General features: G+C 39.0%; 1 protein-coding gene across 2 annotated transcripts in view; it reads right to left on the minus strand.

Annotated features, from left to right (window-relative positions):
• The window catches only part of galnt9 (polypeptide N-acetylgalactosaminyltransferase 9), a 109,932-nt gene that overhangs the window by 43,780 nt on the left and 47,940 nt on the right, over positions 1–18,212 (minus strand). For both annotated transcript variants that reach the window (XM_042487464.2, XM_042487465.2), the window contains exons 5-6: positions 14,364–14,561; positions 171–288 (exon numbers count right to left, since the gene is read on the minus strand). In XM_042487464.2, coding sequence (XP_042343398.1) covers positions 171–288; positions 14,364–14,561 — 316 coding nt within the window. The remainder of the gene's footprint in view (positions 1–170; positions 289–14,363; positions 14,562–18,212) is intronic.

Below are 18,212 nucleotides of genomic sequence, written 5' to 3' on the forward strand. Positions count from 1 at the left end.
AAAACAACTTTTCTTGCAGCAATTCTCTAAGCAATCTCATCTTCTGCTTAACACAGTGACTTTTAATTCGGTTTAAAAGAGGAAAAAAAGGAAATTATTTATCAAAGTCTCCTTCCAATTTGAATGCATTTTAAGAGCAACATGGTTGATGATTTGTGGTCCCTCCTTACCCGCATGCCGAGCTCGATGTTCTCGCCTCCGTAGACCTCCATGCCAGGATCCAGCAGACCAATCTCGCCAAAGTATTCCCGATCAACCACAAAGGAGCAGCCGATCATAGCTGGAGTTCTGGATGAGCAGAGAGAGACAGCATCTTTTGAATATTATTATCCAGCCTCTGAACTTTTATACACCCACAGAGAATGCTAAAATATTCAATGCAATCAAGGCAGAAGGCATCTCAGGTTTTCAAAGTTCTGTTATGTCTTTTTTTAGAGGCTCTTGACACTCTGTCAGGGTGACAGAAAGGAAATAACGGGGATAATGAAAACAATTTTATTTTTTATCTGCCAAGTTCAGCCTGGTTTAGTTTCACTGTGACCGAGGCAGACATGTCTTTCATCCAGGAGCACAATTTATTGAGAGGACTTCTAAGATTTGTGTTTATCAAGTATGGCTGTGCAATATATTGTTTTCGATTTTTTTATCATCTGGATGTCAACTTAAACAATAAATGCACTGAGAAAGACTGTCATGTTGTTTTAGACTCACATAGATGACAGAGCGTATTGATACAATAAAAATACAATTTAAAATGGAACTATGATTCTTTTTTTTTTATTGGTGCTTTGTGTGATTAGTTTATTTTTTACATTTGTTCAATAAAATAATGTTTGAATATTGTATTTTAGCAGTATACTGGAGGCAGCAGAGAGACAGAACTGAGTACACTTTAAAGGTATGCAAGAATTGTCAGTCACTGTTTGCACCAGTGAAAGTCAAAGTGAAAGCCAAGCCCAGCTTTGTCCTCTTGGTGTTTTGCCTCGTTTTACATTAATACTGTTGCGAAACTTTTATTCCAATTTTGTAGCTAACGCTGGGTTTACACTGGACGAAGAATGCCCGTGAAGTGTATTGATTTTCGCGCTGATTGGTTATCTTTTACTTACCGCTTCGATTTTAAGAATCTAATGAAAACATTCAAAGCATTACATGGTCTTCAACCAAACTACATTAAGGATTTACTGACGCCCTATGTACCTTGGCGTTGCCTCAGATCAGTGGATGCAGCTCTGCTTGTTGTTCCCTGTTCTCTGCTTGTGACAAAAGGGGACCGCACTTTTGCTGTCACAGTCCCCAAACTGTGGAACACTTAGCCTACTGAGATCAGACTTGCTACATCATTAGCATCTTTTAAACCCCTTTCTCAGATGTTTTTTTAGAGGAAAGCATTTTTGAATATTTAATATGTGACCGTAGCTATGCTTTATTATCCCTCGGCGGCCATTGTATGCTCCTTTTATACATTTTTTCCAATATTAATTTTATGATCACTGTGTTGTTTGCACTTTATTTTACTGTTGTTTTATTGCTGCCTTGTTTTTTAATCTGTTGCTTCTCTGAAAAGCACTTTGCAGCCTTGTTAAGAAAAGTGCTATAGAAATAGATTTTATTATTATATTATTATTTATTTTGCTCACCTGACAATATGTCCTGTCCAATATTCCCTCTGTTTTTAGCTAAAGTTTGGTGTCCATCAACTAATAGAGCCTGTGAGCTAGTTCAGGCAGTCAGCTCGAGGTGCACTGATTCATACACACGTCACACCTCACTCTCACTTCCCAATTTGACAGTCTACTTAAGCTGCAAAAACTTCCCAGCTCTCTTTCCTTGTTAATGCAACTGCTGCCCTGCGTCTGTATTACTGTCTCTCTTACAGTCGCACCTCCACCCCTGCATCCACATGCAAGCTCCAGCTAGCAGGTGGTAGATATTTAATCCTCACTCCCCAATATCTCATGAAAACAAATCATTTGGAAGTGATGAGGCCAGAGACTAGATGCCAAAGTCTGGCAATGTTCTGCTGTGAAATTAACATTTCAAACGTGAGTTGTCTGTCTGATCTGAGGAAAAAAATCCTGCTAAATGCTCAAATACTGTTTGTTGGATGTAGCAGCATACAGTGGGTGAATCAGAGCTTTATACAGAAAACAGCTGCTTGCTGTGGCTGGAAATGAGTTGACGAAATTGGTGAGAGTGAAGCAGAACTTCACAATAAAACCAAAACAATGAAGGAAGCTTAAATGATCTGTATCACTAAGGGAAAACTGCAGAGATAACGGATTATTCTCCGTGGGTTTATTGCCATGAACTACATATTACACATCGTAATTTGGTACATTGTTAATACAAAAACACTGAATAGTTCAGCTTTATTATTTAGATGGAATAGTAGAGGCTAGAGATGTAAAACATGACACTAGCCCTATTCCCTATTTCCCAGTCCAGTGCAACAGTCCAGAGTGGCATTTTAACTGTACTTTTGTGATTTCATTTCATTTATTATTTGTTTAATAGAAAAAAACTAAAAAAAATGCTTTCAAAACTAGCACAACTTGAAAACTACACAAGTTTAGCTGGTAGAGCGAGAGATAGAGAGTGTTTCTCACAAAACTAAGTGGTTACTTTCCACCTTTACTAAAAGGAATGGTCCCACTTTAGCTGCCGTCCCCCCAGGGCTGCTTTTCACTACTATTATCTGTCAGGTCTTAAGTGCTCTGGGAAAAAGCCCCACAAAAAGCACGACATTCATACAGAGTACTGAGCTGCGTTATTTTTTTCTCTAAAGTGACCATGAGTGGCTTTATTCTTCTTTCTGAAATGACTCCCGGGGTAAGTTCACCATACATTGTTACACACACTCGTACAGAAAAAGCATATGTGTGTCTGCCTCTTAAGTTTAAGAGACATGGCTGGGGAAAGTACTAAAAGGAAAAGCTGCATTATGATTCATTGACTCTGTATTAAGAGAGTGCACTGAGCTATACACTGTGTGAGCCAAAAAGAAAGGTGCTTTTACGTTTAGACACTGTCTGGGTCGTCACCATGGAGTATTACTTTGAAATCCCTTCATGAGAAGATGAATAAATCTCTAATGCAGGGACAGATGCAAACGCACCTGGACCAGTATATAACCAAGGAAAGCCTTCCTACCATCTTTGTTGGCATAAATCTTTTTGACCTGACCACATATAGGCTGCTAATACTAGACACAACCCTAACCATCTTAGACTCTGTCCATTCTTGATTAAAAGCTCTATTTTCTTTTAAGAGCACACCACGCACCATCTGACTGTTGTCTTACACATCTCGTATTTCCCCCGTGTGTGTGTATGTGTTTGTGTCAGTCAACATACACACTTCTGCACTTCTAAAATATCCTAAAGGTTTTAACTACTTTGGAGAGAATAAACTAGGCTTTGCAAAGTGTATTTTCATCAGAAGTTGTTGGTACAGGCCATGCTTTACACATGGCTGTAATCCACTATTATTTGGAAAGCAAGATGAAGAGGTTGCAATCTTGAAACATAATAAGTTACCTTTGCCATCTGAACAATCTACAGGAGAAAAATGTAGATAATTTTTCAGGAATTTGTTCCGATTAGGCAAGCTGTGATTGCTCTTTCACGTCAGAAGGTGTTGGCCGTGTTTCAGGCTGTTCAAAGACAAGTAATGCAATGATTTTAATGCACGAGGAGATGCAGACAGAGGAAACAGCTGATCAGTCATGTGAGTTAAAAGTTCGCTACATCAGAATTTATTCAGTTAATGCATTCCATATGCCACTTTATCGCATCAGCTCTTTTTCTTTTTTGACAAAGGCAATACCAAACTCAAGCAAGGTTAAAAACTTATTTGTGCTACTGAGGAAGTTTTATCGAATTTTGCAGTTTCCATACAGATTTTCTAATGTGATACTTACAAAAAATACATTAAAATACATTTATGGAAATACACCTACTGACTCAAGTTGCAGTGCTCATCGGAAAGCAAGGATTGGCTAAGTAGCATCACCTGAGATGATTTACCATGTATGCAAATTTCCTGGGCCACTATACAGATGCCGTAAAGGCTAAAATTGCTGCGCCAGTTATATAGAAACACTCCATCAATATTTAAGAATCCTCGATAATTTATCCAGACCTTGGTCATGTTGCTTAGTGGCACCCACCCCCCAAAAAATTTCTTGCCTACTGCTTAAAAGTTAGATTTTGACAATCCATATGGTTAATAATCTAGCCATCCTCATAACCATCAAAGCACAGAGACACATACTTCCTAGCGGAGAATAGACACAATACAATAAGAATGCAATACAAGCTAAGCATACAAATTAGTTTTATAGACACTGGGACGTAACTTTACTGAGAACATCTCATGCTTCCTGACTTGTGTACTCTTTTTGCCTGACGTAACCTCATACAGTCTTTGTTTAAATTATAAGGCGGCGACAGGGAGGCTTTCAAGTGCCATTATTTGCACTCAGTGTGCAGATAAAAAGACAGTCACAGCACACACTCAGCCTCGTTCACCTCATCCTTTCTCCTCTCTTGACAAGTGACCTACCTTGCTTGTCTGCATCGTGCAAACTTTGTGCAACTCTCTTTAAGTGTCCTCTTTAGAATAAGCTTCCTGGCAATGTAAACACTGTGTTATAGTGCAGACTCAGCATCTTAAGTCAGACGCATGTGACAATGAAGCTAAATGCCTTGGCTGACCATATCTGTTATGTTTGTGATACTTTTCAACATCACGTAATGTACGGTTTTAATGGTCACAACTTTAGTGGGTTATGTGTGGCTATAATGTTTATTGGGAAAAGAAAAGAGAACAAATTATATAGCAAAGTTTGGTGCCTCTATCATTAGTCTGGTGTGCAAGGTGATCAAACATGCAAAATTAAGGCATGAAAAAGTAATTCCCCCACTAGAGCCAATTAACTGAAGCCAATTACATGAGTAATCAGAGCCAGCTGTTCCTCCAAAAATGCAGAAAATAGAGAGGCTGAACATGTCCACTTTTGGTTTCGAGAATCAAACAGCGACGCTTTCATTCCTGACTCGCAATTTTACAGCAGCTTTCAACAATCAAACAAAGAGAAATCAATCATAGAAGAGCCAGAGGTACCAGCTTCTCCATCGACTGAAACATTCAATAGGCTTTGATGCAATGCAACCGACGTTTCTCGGTCTGAGCGACCCTGCCATCAGTTGTGTGTGAAATACAACACAGTCTCCGGTGGCTTTTTTGGAATATTTTGTAAGTGGGAATGACACAGCCATTGTTCTCTCACCGTCAACAATTTTTTTCACCTGCACTGTTGTACTGGTTCTTTGTACCTACATGTATACAGTACAGTGAGCTCACTTCAAACAGCGACATGAAAGAGAGTGTTAGTGGAAAAACAAGACCAAATTGTAAGAGTTTGTCATATAATAACTTCTGGGCTGCATTAGACATCACAGATTGATGCCGGAATCCTCCGATGGTTTTCTCATTTAATGTCATTAGATTTAGTTATTTTTAGTGTGCAGATGGTCGGCCTGCAGGGCTCATCTGCCCCTCGCACCCCTTAACTTTGGCCCCTCGATCGCTTGCTTGCAGTATGAACATCTGATATATGTATGCATTTTGGCAGGATAAAGGCTTTCATTTCAGATTGCTTCCTTCTCTTCCAGATGAAGACACTGCTGTTGAGACTGATTTTTGAAAGTGACATTGGGCTTGTATGTGACCTCTCATTTCGAAAGGTGCAGTCCTGATGCTTCAAGTACAGTAGAAGAGGAAAATTAGTGAAACAATGTTAAGTAATTTCTCTTGAATATAATGAAACTAAATGGTACTCGAATTGTAATGTTTTTAAAGTGCAAAAACAAAAACCCTCTCTTTCCAGAAACCATGACCTGGTAACTAAAGATAATCAACAGACCTTGTAGAGAGAAGTTTCATGATGGAACTATTTTCTTTCTACCAAACTGCATCCACGAAGCGTATCACCTCACCAAAGAAAGCATGCATCTACTCATGGAGAAGAGGCTTGTGACAGTGCGACATGTACACTTTAACTGTGTACTCATTTATTCTTTTATTCACAATTTATTGTTCCACCTGTTTAAAGCGCAGTGGTGTCTAAATTCCTGCTACAGCTTTCCAAATCTGTAATTTGCTGGTTTATATTAAACCTATCTTTATCCTGATAAAAAGGTATCCTCTGATTCATCTACCTACGTCATATTCCTGTATTCTGTTTTTCAAGTATCTGTTTATGCAAGCTGCCTAGACTGAACAATTTTGTTGAAGTATCTTTTCAACAGTAATTGCAGGAAGTACTGCAAATGTATTGCTTAATCAGGTCTGACTCATATATATATATATTTTTTTTTTGCCATAGAGTGATTTTACTGCAGTCACAGAGGCTGACAAACCCGAGAAACTGCTTTGATTTTTAGCATGGGCCTCCTATAAAGCACAACTCTCATCCAAACAGAACGCTTTCCACTTTGATAAACAACAGCCTCTGTGTGATCTTTGTTGAAAATTTCAGATATCTGTCCACACAGGACAGAGTAGGAAGGTATTGGAAAAGGCCAGCGCAAGGTTTGACTGTCAGTAATCGCTGTACTTTGCCAAAGCAAACCTGTTTTTTGTCAAATCTCCAAAAACTATCTTCAGTACTCACAGAATGTGGCAGTTCTGTGCCTTCATGTGCCTTTTTACTTACTTTGTTGTTCAATGTGTCCAAACAGCCAGAAAAGGCTTTGAGACTGAGCTCCAAATGGCCACAAAGCTTCTGCTGTTGATGGGCAGAAACCTCAAGGAAACAAGTGGAAGAAAGATTTCCAATAGAAATCCACATAGCCGACACACTTCAGCTGGCCCTTGAGGGGATCTGTCCATTTGCAGCAAAGTGTCAATGGGGAAACATGAAGCAGCTCTGCAGCATATGAGGCTGCTCCCATGTTTTTCTCCTATCTAAAGTCTGGCACTTTATGCTCAATAATATATGATCTTCATTGAGATTTGATAAGACATCTAATATTTAGGTCCACAGTATAAACCATCATCACATTGTTTGTTTGTATGAGGCCAACTGTATCAAATGAAACCGTTATTGCTTGGACCGAGCGAGATAATGAAACTCTGCTTTGGAATTCAGTTTTTATTGCCCCTGGTCAAAATCCAACAGTATGTGTGAATGCTTTAGCTTTGGTAGTTTGGGATATTAGAAAACATTCTGACAGTAAGCATCAGTATGTTTCATGTTTGCAGCTTGGTTAAATTGCACCAGCCAAAGCAATTCAAAACAAACTTGCTTATTCTGATTTCAGCAACTGTTCAATTTGCCGATGGGTTTAAAATCAACTGACAGATTTACTGATTAATTTTGAAGCATGGCAAGGTCGACCCTTGAATACTGCAGGCCCTTGAACTCCCCATTACCCAATGTGCTCCCTCAGATCCTGAGGCAGACTCCTTAAATTCTGGCAGTGTCTATTCCTGATACCAAAATGCAGCCTTTTCGCTCTAGAAAAATCTGGTAGATAAACCAATGGCTAATTTACTTATGGGATTGCTTTTACTTTTATTTTTGCTATGTCTGTTTATGCTCTCAACACTTTTCCTTGTGGTGACTTTTTTGTACTAATTAAGACACCCAAATCCCAGCATATAAGGGACCTCTTGCTTAGTTGTAGTCTTGTTATAGCTGTAGTCTTGTTAGCAGGTTCCACATCTTTTTATCTCTCGATCTCTCAATAAATCGTCCCTGATCAAGTGCTTCTTTTTATAAACATCTTTTGTGATTCCTGCGCTAGCTCAGCATATAGACATGCAGTTTTTCTTTAAAACAGCTAAAATAACAGGCCTCATTTGCAAAAAAAACTTTTGCACTTTTTTCCCTAATTTTGTTACTCAGAAAGGTCTGAAGAAGTCTACTTTAGATTCATGATGTATTCTTAAACAGCAGAGGTTTTACACTTGTGTTCTCATCATGAAAAATCCCATTGTCCTTGCAAATCATCTGCACATCAGTTTGGCCAACTGATCCCTTTGAGTACAGCTAAATGCAAAATCCCATCAAAAAGCATGAAACTGCAGGGCTGTGTGCACACACAGAAACTGAAAAAAAAGTAGAGTAAATTATGTCAAGAATGTCAAAAACAATAGTCTGAAGAGGGTGGAGCACTGGACTCCAGATGTGAAAAAACCCCCAAAAAAGTTCTGAAGTGGACGCCAAACAAGCTGTCATATTTAGACATGTCAGTAGTGGATATGAAATAACAAAAATAACAAATTGGGTGCTCGTTCAGTGACAGCTGTAAGTATGTAAGTATGGTTGAAAAAGAGTGCACAACTGATGAAGAAAAAAGGTTTGATCTAAAATTTGAGGTCAAAAAAGAAGAAACACAGAAGAGAGACGCTGACCATTGGAGAGGGACAGGCTTGCACTTGTTGCTCTCAGGAAATAGATCTACATGATCTGAGAAAGTATGTTGCAGTAGCAGTAAATATGCCTTTGTAAAAGTAGGCCTAGGGTGCAGAGCAGAATCTTTGCAAAAGCTGCATCACTGGGTTTGACAAAGAAATTTGTACTAGAGAACAGTTGGTAAATAAGGTCCAGATGAAGGCACCACAAGCGTGAAAACAACGTGGTACTGTGAAAGTGGTCACTCATGGTGAACGTACAGAGAATTATCACCTGAAACTGCAGCTCCAGCTTTATAGTGAGTTTCAGCAATCTGTTCAGCCCACAACTTTACTGTTTTGGTTCACTCTCACCACAATGTTTAAGAAAAAAAAGTGCTCTTCAAACCTGACATACTAATGCACCAAACAGCAGACAGACACGGTTAGCTACAAGCTGGTGAACATAGCAGAGCATTAATTAAGAATTGGTAAAGGCCAAAGCAGCTGGACACAATCATAACTCCAATTTAATGATAATGTTGCTCCGTAACTGCTGGATGTGTGAATAAGCAACTGTTTGCCAACATGTTTGCCTTATCTACTTAATAGGTGATAATGTCAGTCTTCCTACAGCTGCCCCAGGTGTTGTTATTATCAACGATTCCTAAAAAACAGAATATTTTCAGGGTCTTGACAAGTCAAGTAGAGGGCCATCACTCACACTGGCTCCTGCACCAGCTTTGGCTTTACCTTATTAAATCAAGGAAATACAGTTTGAGTTCTTCCATGTAGAGCAGCATATGAAATGTCCTTCAAGAGTGTTTAAATGCCCAAATCATAAAACAATTCAGCCACCATATTTCAGATATATTCACAGTTCCATTGCCTGTCTCACTGAGACGTATGCATTTATTCATTTCATCAGAGAGATCAGAGCTCAGGGGCAGCTGGGAACCCTAACCCTGCACTTGGCAGGTAACTACAATGTTTAGTTAAAATGGATATTTTCATAGGTATGACCACATTTGCTATGTGCATACTGCACCTCTCTTTTCACGTCTTTTCCACTCTCATATTTCCATGTTTTGTTTTTATGTATTCTCGAATCAAGCCCATCTAAAGATACTGAATAGCCTCAAAATGTATCAATAAAACACACCACATTACAGTCACACCTCTCTTACTGGTTTCGAACCCATTCCAGTTTCAGCGTGTACAACAGCACTTCCTGCCAATATCCAGTGACTTCACACAGCCATTGAAAAGCAGTGAGCAACATTCAACAATCTGACCAACTCTATGCAAAGGAGATGTGCATGAGCCAAATGGTGGTCACACCAAATACTGACTGAACCTCCTTCGTATCAAAGAGCAAAAAATACATTTCTGGAGCATAAGTCTCGAGGAATCCTGATAAATGTCTTTTTAAAGATAAATCTGCACATTTTAGAGTGGCCTTTTATTGTTAGCAACCCAAGGCACAACAGTGTCCAGTTCTGAGGTCTTTACTCTTGCTTCCTGTCTCTCAGAGAATCAATTTCACAATATTACTGTTGGTTTATAAAGCAGTGAATGGTTTAGGACCCAAGTACATTTCTGACTTTCTGCTACAATATGAATCATCCTGGTCCACCCAAGGTCTTCTGGGACAGAGCGGACTAGCCAAGACTAAGCATTTTTAATACGCACCACATATCTGGAACAAACTCCCAGAAAACTGCAGGGCTGCTGTAACTTCACGTCTTTTAAATCAAGTATAGCCAAGTATCAATATATTCTTTTTCTGTTAAAAAAAACATTCTGGCATGAAACTTTTCACATGCCTGTGTGTTCAAACTTCTGATGTGACCTCAAGATTTCATAGCAATAAAGCTGCAGAGGCAACACACTAAGCCGATAGCAACATTTGCAGTCCAGCACTGCTATGAATATGAAAAAAGATGAGAAACAATAGCTGAGCTACTTCATGCTGGCTCTGACTTGACCTCGCACACTTGGCTCCTGCACCAGCTTTGGCTTTACCTTATTAAATCAAGGAAATACAGTTTGAGTTCTTCCATGTAGAGCAGCATATGAAATGTCCTTCAAGAGTGTTTAAATGCCCAAATCATAAAACAATTCAGCCATCATATTTCAGATATATTCACAGTTGCATTGCCTGTCTCTCTGAGACGTATGCATTTATTCATTTCATCAGAGAGATCAGAGCTCAGGGGCAGCTGGGAACCTTAACCCTGCACTGTAGCCTGCTGGCAGGTAACTACAATGTTTAGTTAAAATGGATATTTTCATAGGCATGACCACATTTGCTATGTGCATACTGCACCTCTCTTTTCATGTCTTTTTCACTCTCATATTTCCATGTTTTGTTTTTATGTATTCTAGAATCAAGCCCATCTAAAGATACTGAATAGCCTCAAAATGTATCAATAAAACACACCACATTGCAGTCACACCTCTCTTACTGGTTTTGAACCCATTCCAGTTGCTACTCTCTCTCTGTTGTTGCGCCTTTGTGTTTATTGAGGCTCAGCCACGCTGCCGTGGCAACAAAATCATGGTAATTTTCTCTGAATGATGCAACATTTTCTTATTGTTATGGCAGGAGATGCTGGTGGGCTTCATGCCCAAGGTTCTGATATTATATCACGCATCAGGAATGTGACTGCTAATGGTCTCCACGCTCCAAAAACATGGAATAGACGAATGAGAAACCTGACTCTTTTAGCTTTAGCTTGTAAACATTCATTGATATTCATATTCAGGTCACCACTTTATGCAGATACAGTATTCAGAAAGGCTAACTGCAGTTCATGTGTTTTCTTGTTGTCTTGATAAATTCAGTATGATGTGCATTTCCACAGCATTAATTTCAACTCTGGAGTCTTACCATTTGCACTGCTGGAGAGTTCCTATTTTTTAAACAGAAATGTTGTTTTGATTCATTAATTATTTTGAGTCAGTATCACTGTTATGTTATATTTAAGGAAATTTAAATGTCCTGCATAGATGTTTCCTATTAAAAAGCCTTCTAGTGGCTCAAAGACAGTTAGACCCTCCTCTGGGTTTTCTGTTAGACTTTTATTTTGAAACACTTGCCAGATGGGTTCTATTTTACTGACCATTGCTCATCAGCAATAAAAAAAAAACAGGTAAATGGAAACATTTTAAAATAATCAATGATTGATAATGCAATTTCTGCTTAAAAATACACAGTAACATACTTGTGTAATTTGCATTTTGGAAATATACAGTACATTAGAGTAATTTTCTTTAATTTTTAGGAGCATATCTCTCCCTTTTTACCCATACAGTTACCACTTATTAGTCTTAAAATTGAATAAGAAGTTGTTAAAATCACTGGTAGCAGATGGCTTTTGTGCAATTGGTGTAAATATCTTTTTACTGTTGAGTTTTGACTCTTGTTTTTTTTAACTATTTACACTGTTCTTTTGCCTCTATTTCATTTTTCTTTTTTTTTTTGCTCAATTCCTATTTCTATTTCTAGTTTCACATCTTGTTTTTTACTATTTAAATGGTTCTTTTTGCTCTATTCACCTTGTACATACCTTGCTTTAAAATCGTTTTGCTGCTGTAACAATGCAAATGTCCCCGTTGTAGGAATCTAAAGGGCTATCTTATCTTATCTTATCTTTTCCAAGATAAATCATCTACCTGAAAGGTGCTGCATATCAAGATGCTGATTAAACAGCATCATGACTATACAGGTGTGCCTTTGGATGGTAACAACAAAAGGCCAAAATGTGCAATTTGAACACATTACACAATGCCACAGATTTTGCTTTTTCAGGGACCGTGCTGTTTGCATGCTGACTGTAGGAACCTGTGAACCGAATAATCCTTATGCAACCATAAGCTGTCTCCAATGCCATTTCCAGAAATTTGGCACTACATCCAACCAAAATCACAACTGCAGACCACATGTAACCACACACCCAGGACCTCCACATCTAGCTTCTTCACCTGCAAGATTATCTGACCAGCCACCCAGACTGTGATTAATTTGCACAACCAAAGAATTTCTGCACAAAATGTAAAAAATGTCTCAAGGAAGCTCAACAGCATGATCTTTGTCCTCACCAAAGTCTTGACCTGACTGCAGTTCGTCAGCATAACCAACTTGAGTGGGCAGCTGCTCACCCTCAATGGCATCTGGCACTTTGGAGAAGGGTTCTCGTTACAGATGAATCCCAATTTCAATATTATCAGGCAATTAGCAGATGGCATGTATGGCACTGTGCGGGTGAGCTGTTTGCTAATGCCAACATTGTGAACAGAGTGCCCCATGGTGGAGGTTGGGTTATGGTATGGGCTGGCATAATATTCGGACAACAAACACAGGTGCATTTTATGGATGGAGATTTGGATTTGGATTTAAATATTCAGTGATACCATGTGAAGATCCTGAGACGAATTATCATGCCATTCATCTGTTGCTATGACGACATCATGTCTGACTCATATTTTACTCGTTCTTACATGGCCCACATACTCACCAGACATATCACCCATTGAGCATGTTTGGATGCTCTGGATCAGCGTGTACAACAGCACTTCCTGCCATTATCCAGTGACTTCACACAGCCATTGAAAAGCAGTGAGCAACATTCAATAATCTGACCAACTCTATGCAAAGGAGATGTGCATGAGCCAAATGGTGGTCACACCAAATACTGACTGAACCTCCTTCGTACCAAAGAGCAAAAAATACATTTCTGGAGCACAAGTCTCGAGGAATCCTGATAAATGTCTTTTTAAAGATAAATCTGCACATTTTAGAGTGGCCTTTTATTGTTAGTAACCCAAGGCACAACAGTGTCCAGTTCTGAGGTCTTTACTCTGGCTTCCTGTCTCTCAGAGAATCAATTTCACAATATTACTGTTGGTTTATAAAGCAGTGAATGGTTTAGGACCCAAGTACATTTCTGACTTTCTGCTACAATATGAATCATCCTGGTCCACCCAAGGTCTTCTGGGACAGAGCGGACTAGCCAAGACTAAGCATTTTTAATACGCACCACATATCTGGAACAAACTCCCAGAAAACTGCAGGGCTGCTGTAACTTCATGTTCTTTTAAATCAAAGCTGAAGACTTTACTCTTTGCCTGTGCCTTTTATTGAATCAATTACTTATTTATATATTTCACTGCACTGTAACTTTTAGTTTTGTATTTTATGCATGTTTTCACACATTTTCAGCTTGCTTTATCTTTTTTCTAACTTTTAAATTAAGTTTTTAGTTACATTTAAATGCTCTTTAAATTTCCCTGTTTTGCACTGTCTTGATGCTTTTGATGTTTATGTTGAGCAACTTGAACTGCCTTGCCTTTAATTAATCATGCTGTATAAAATTAATCATGCTGTATAATCAGCATCTTGATATGCAGCAACTGTCAGGTGGATGGATTACCTAAAAGATAAGTGCTCACTAACAGATTTAACAATTAAGAAAAATGCTACCGAAACTTCAGTAATAATATACATATATATACACACATATATATATAACTATTTACAGTAACACAATACTCCTGATACACCTGAGCTCTTTCTTAGTCAGTTTAAGTCCATTATGATTTTACCAAGGACACATCTAATCAATTCTAGGATTATAAGGAAACATGATACAAGCCAGTGCTGTCCTCCAATCAACGATGGTGTAACGGTTTGCCCTGCTCATATTCAACATACAATTACACTAATGACACTGCATCGCTGTGGCCTTGTGATCCTGCATCAAAATGACGATATTCATCATGGTAATTAGACAGCTTCGTACGGGAAGGCTTTATTTGTGTGTTCGGGTGGAATGTCGGACCCCAGTGCACCTTAGTTTGATGGTTCCACTCATGAATAAGTCATATCCTGAGGCTATCCATATTTCATCAAACATCCTCATCTATAATGGACGCTGTTGGCCAGCTGAGGCCCTCACCTGATAGGGGCTGTCTCATCGCCCTTGTCCAGCCACTCCTGTGGAGGGATGATGTACATACACCACAGCCCCCAGTTGTAGCCATGAGCAGCGTTGGCGTACTGCTGCACCTCAAACGTGTTGTACTTAATGTTGTCTATGGCGGGCAGGATGATGCGGGTGTGATCCTCCTTCATTCGGGTCAGAATGGGTTCAGCCCTTTGGATGAGAAAAGAGACAGAAGTTAAGAGCCGGCTTTCTGTGTTAAGTATGCAGACGCTTCATTGCACAGTTGCAAAAGGTGAAGAAAGACAGTGAGAGGAGAACAGTCTGTTACAGGGCAAATAATAAAGCTGTGCATATTTTCATTCTGTCCTGCAGAGGTTTGAAGTATTAATATTGCAGCGATGTTAGGATGAATAAATCTGGTCAACAATGGCCAGATGGAAACAGTATGTAAATGTGAAGTGAAAGCTGTGGTTTCACGGAAACTATGTGCAGCAAATCAACCCAAATATTGTTCATACTTATTGAACAGGTATTTACTGTAGATCCTGATTTCATAAAACAGTGCCAGTAGCAGCTATGGATGACTGCAGATGTCGTCTCAACTTTCACTCCAGCGCTACATTTACATGGGTTTTCGGCAACAATGCAGTCTGTCGAATCAGCATTTATTCTGCGTTGGAAATGATTGCCAAGATCCGCTTCCCTCCACTGTTTATGATGTGAAGGTCTTGCAAAATGAATTTTCAGCAGAACAACAAATAATATCATATCATATTTTATATCTCCTGCCCATGAAAACGAAATGTCAAAATGTGACACTTATCCTGGTGAGAGACTTGATAAGAGGTAAAACCTGATAAAGCAAAACACATCAGGTGAAAAGAGAGGCTTAGTCTGCTCCTGGGAAAACTATTCACTCACTGTCTTTTTTTCCTTCTATTTGAAGGGTTGCAAGTTAGTTTCTGAAAAAGGCCTTGCTCCGAGCACTCGCCAGGCTTTTCATCTCATGGCTTTTGCTCTGAGGCAGCTTTGGCCGGCACAAATTCTTTTAGAGCACACTGAGTGGAGAGCAGGGGCCGTAGTCACAAAACATCTTAAGGCTAAGAGCAGCTCTTAACAGGCCAATTTGGAAGAAACATCTTGGAATGACAGGCTTGTCAGTACGCACACCAGAGCTGGGACAATTTCAGGTTGTGTCGGTCTGGTCCGATGTACAAACTTGATTTGATGCAAAATGCAAACCAGCTGAAACAGCATTGTCACTCTGACACATTGTAGGGAATTAAAAAGTAGCCTTCATCAGCAACCTGTGCAGAAAGCGTCACAGCACGAAATTCAGTTTGTATTGCATTAGTAATACGCAATATGACAATGTGATGATGATAATATTATGTTTGTTAAACGTGTTTAAACAGACTAACGGAGCAACGAGTGTCTGACACAGCAGTGTGAAATTTATTGCATAGCAACATAAAGGAGATCAATTAGTAGAGGTGGTAAGCGCACATTGTGTTTGTTAACTAGAAAGTTCATGTGGTTTTTTTTTTTGGGTGACAGGACAAGACATGGCAGAGTTAAGGCCTGAAAGATAAGCAAATGCACACAAAATGAGAACTGTCAATTTTCATACAACAGTTTACCTTGGAAATGGTATACTGCTGCAACCCTACTTGAAGGAAAACAAGTTATTTTCCAAAATGTCAAACTATTAGAAGTGGGTATCACCAGAAGCCCCACAATAAGATATTATCACAAAACTTAAGTCAACTATTATTTTAATCATTTTTATTGCTGCAAAATGTATCTAGTGGACTGACAAAGCAATTGATCATATTCTTCAAGTAGGCTACCAAACGTTTTTTTTTTTTAAAGATTATTTTTTAGGCATTTTTGCCTTTATTAGATAGGACAGGAGATTGCTAGCGTAAGGGGGGAGAGAGGGGGGATGACATGCAGCAAGGGGCCACAGGCTGGAATCGAACCCGCCGCCTCTGCAGCAAGGACACTGCCTTCATACACGGGGCGCCTGCTTTATCCACTGAGCCACCTGACGCCCCAGCTACCAAAAGTTTAATTTGTATTTGTAATCTTAACAACATATAATTAAAAAATAGCTATAATCAATGTCAGTGTATTGATATACAATATTGCCACACTAAAATATCGCAATAACATGCTGTATCGATTTTTCCTTCAACTCCTATAAACTACCCCTTTAACTTTAAGGCAATTCTTCCCAGTGACTACAACCTCACAGGCATCCTCGAGATTTTCCTGTGAAAAAAAAAAAATGTGATAGCAGTTGCGATATTGTCTCTGTGTTACCAATGGGTGAACAAACTGCTCATTACAGTTTTGTTTCTTTGTTTAGCTCAGTGCATCTTGTTTGGGGACAGTCAACGTCCCAGGAATGCTTCAGTGCTTCCTCTCATCTTACATCCACAGTCAATTGGTAAAAGTAATGCTTTTTTTAACTACACACGTTTTGGGGACTGCATTTTCCACAACTGGAGTATTCATTCATGAACACAGACCAACCTCCAGCAATCATAAGATGTGATATCATCGCAAGCAAAATAATCGACCCAACTTTATTTTTTGTGTCCTCACCATTCCTCACAGTAAGAGCTGCCCTCAGCAGTTTTGTTAACAGGTTTTAAGAGGCAACACTTTGCTACTGTGGGAACTTAAGTGCCATTTAGGAGGACTTGTACCGGTAAGATAAAATACTCCTGATTTTTGTGTCTCTTGGTAACTGGAATGGTTTTCTGTGGATGCCTCACACAGTAAGCTTCCTCTGCTATTTAAAGCTTTGTCCAAGGGCAACATGCACTTCAGATCCATATGGTACAGTATGACGCCGAAATGCTGCCGGCGCTGGCTGCATTTGTATAATCTTCTCATGCTGAGAGATGATCTGCGCCATATCTTCAAAGCAACTCTTCATAGGCTCAATTCGTCACATGATATACTTCTAAATTTAAAAAAGAAAGATGCAATTATAAAATGATAATTGTAGCTCTCCAGAGGACTCCAACAATCCAACTTTCTGTCTCTCTCTCACCACCCACTGACTTTCTTTCACTCCATCTTCACTCTCATCCTACCCCCCCATCTACTTCTCTTCAAGAAGTGAAACCCATTTATCTTCTCAAAGCAAAATTACTACTTATCACATGAAGGTAGGGGACAGAAAGTACAGATGGAATGGATCCAAATTAAACGATATGGGATGTCAGTAAAAAATGAAGCAGTACTAAGAAAATCCATCATTTAATAACGAGAGAGTGGTTGGTAAAAGTATTACAGACCCATCCTGAGAGGCTGGCAGACAAGTCTGTCTGTCTTTACTCTGAAGCTGTAAAGTTTTAGAGTTTTCCTCTGAAATTTGTGGCTGTATTGATTACCCATGCTGTAGGGAAATGTTAACTAGAGTCAGTGGTCATGTTAAGCAAACAAATCATACAATTCAGTATTGACTTCAAGGCAGAGGATCACATCAGAATCAGAATCAGAACCAGAAATACTTAATTCATCCCTGAGGGGACATTGCTTTTAATTACAGATGCTCCCATTCTAAAGTCTTAAAAGAAGTAGGAAAGTGTGGAATATATAAATAAAATTTAAACATAAGTACTAATATAAAATAAATATATCTAAACACTATAGTACAGTATAATTGTACATTTGTTCATGTACATTTGGCACCATCACTGCCGAGGCATCACACGTATAAGCAATACGTTTTGTTATTTAGTTTAGAGATTTTGGGGTGTTTGGGTGTTTTTTTTTACAGATTACACAAACATTAAGCTTTGAAGGCGACAGGCTATCTGTTTCCTCCCGTTTCTCGTGTTTATG

This window comes from Plectropomus leopardus, chromosome 4 (genome assembly GCF_026936395.1).
Source record: "Plectropomus leopardus strain MGB_pleo_1.0 chromosome 4, ASM2693639v1, whole genome shotgun sequence".
Classification (NCBI taxonomy): Eukaryota; Metazoa; Chordata; class Actinopteri; order Perciformes; family Serranidae; genus Plectropomus; species Plectropomus leopardus.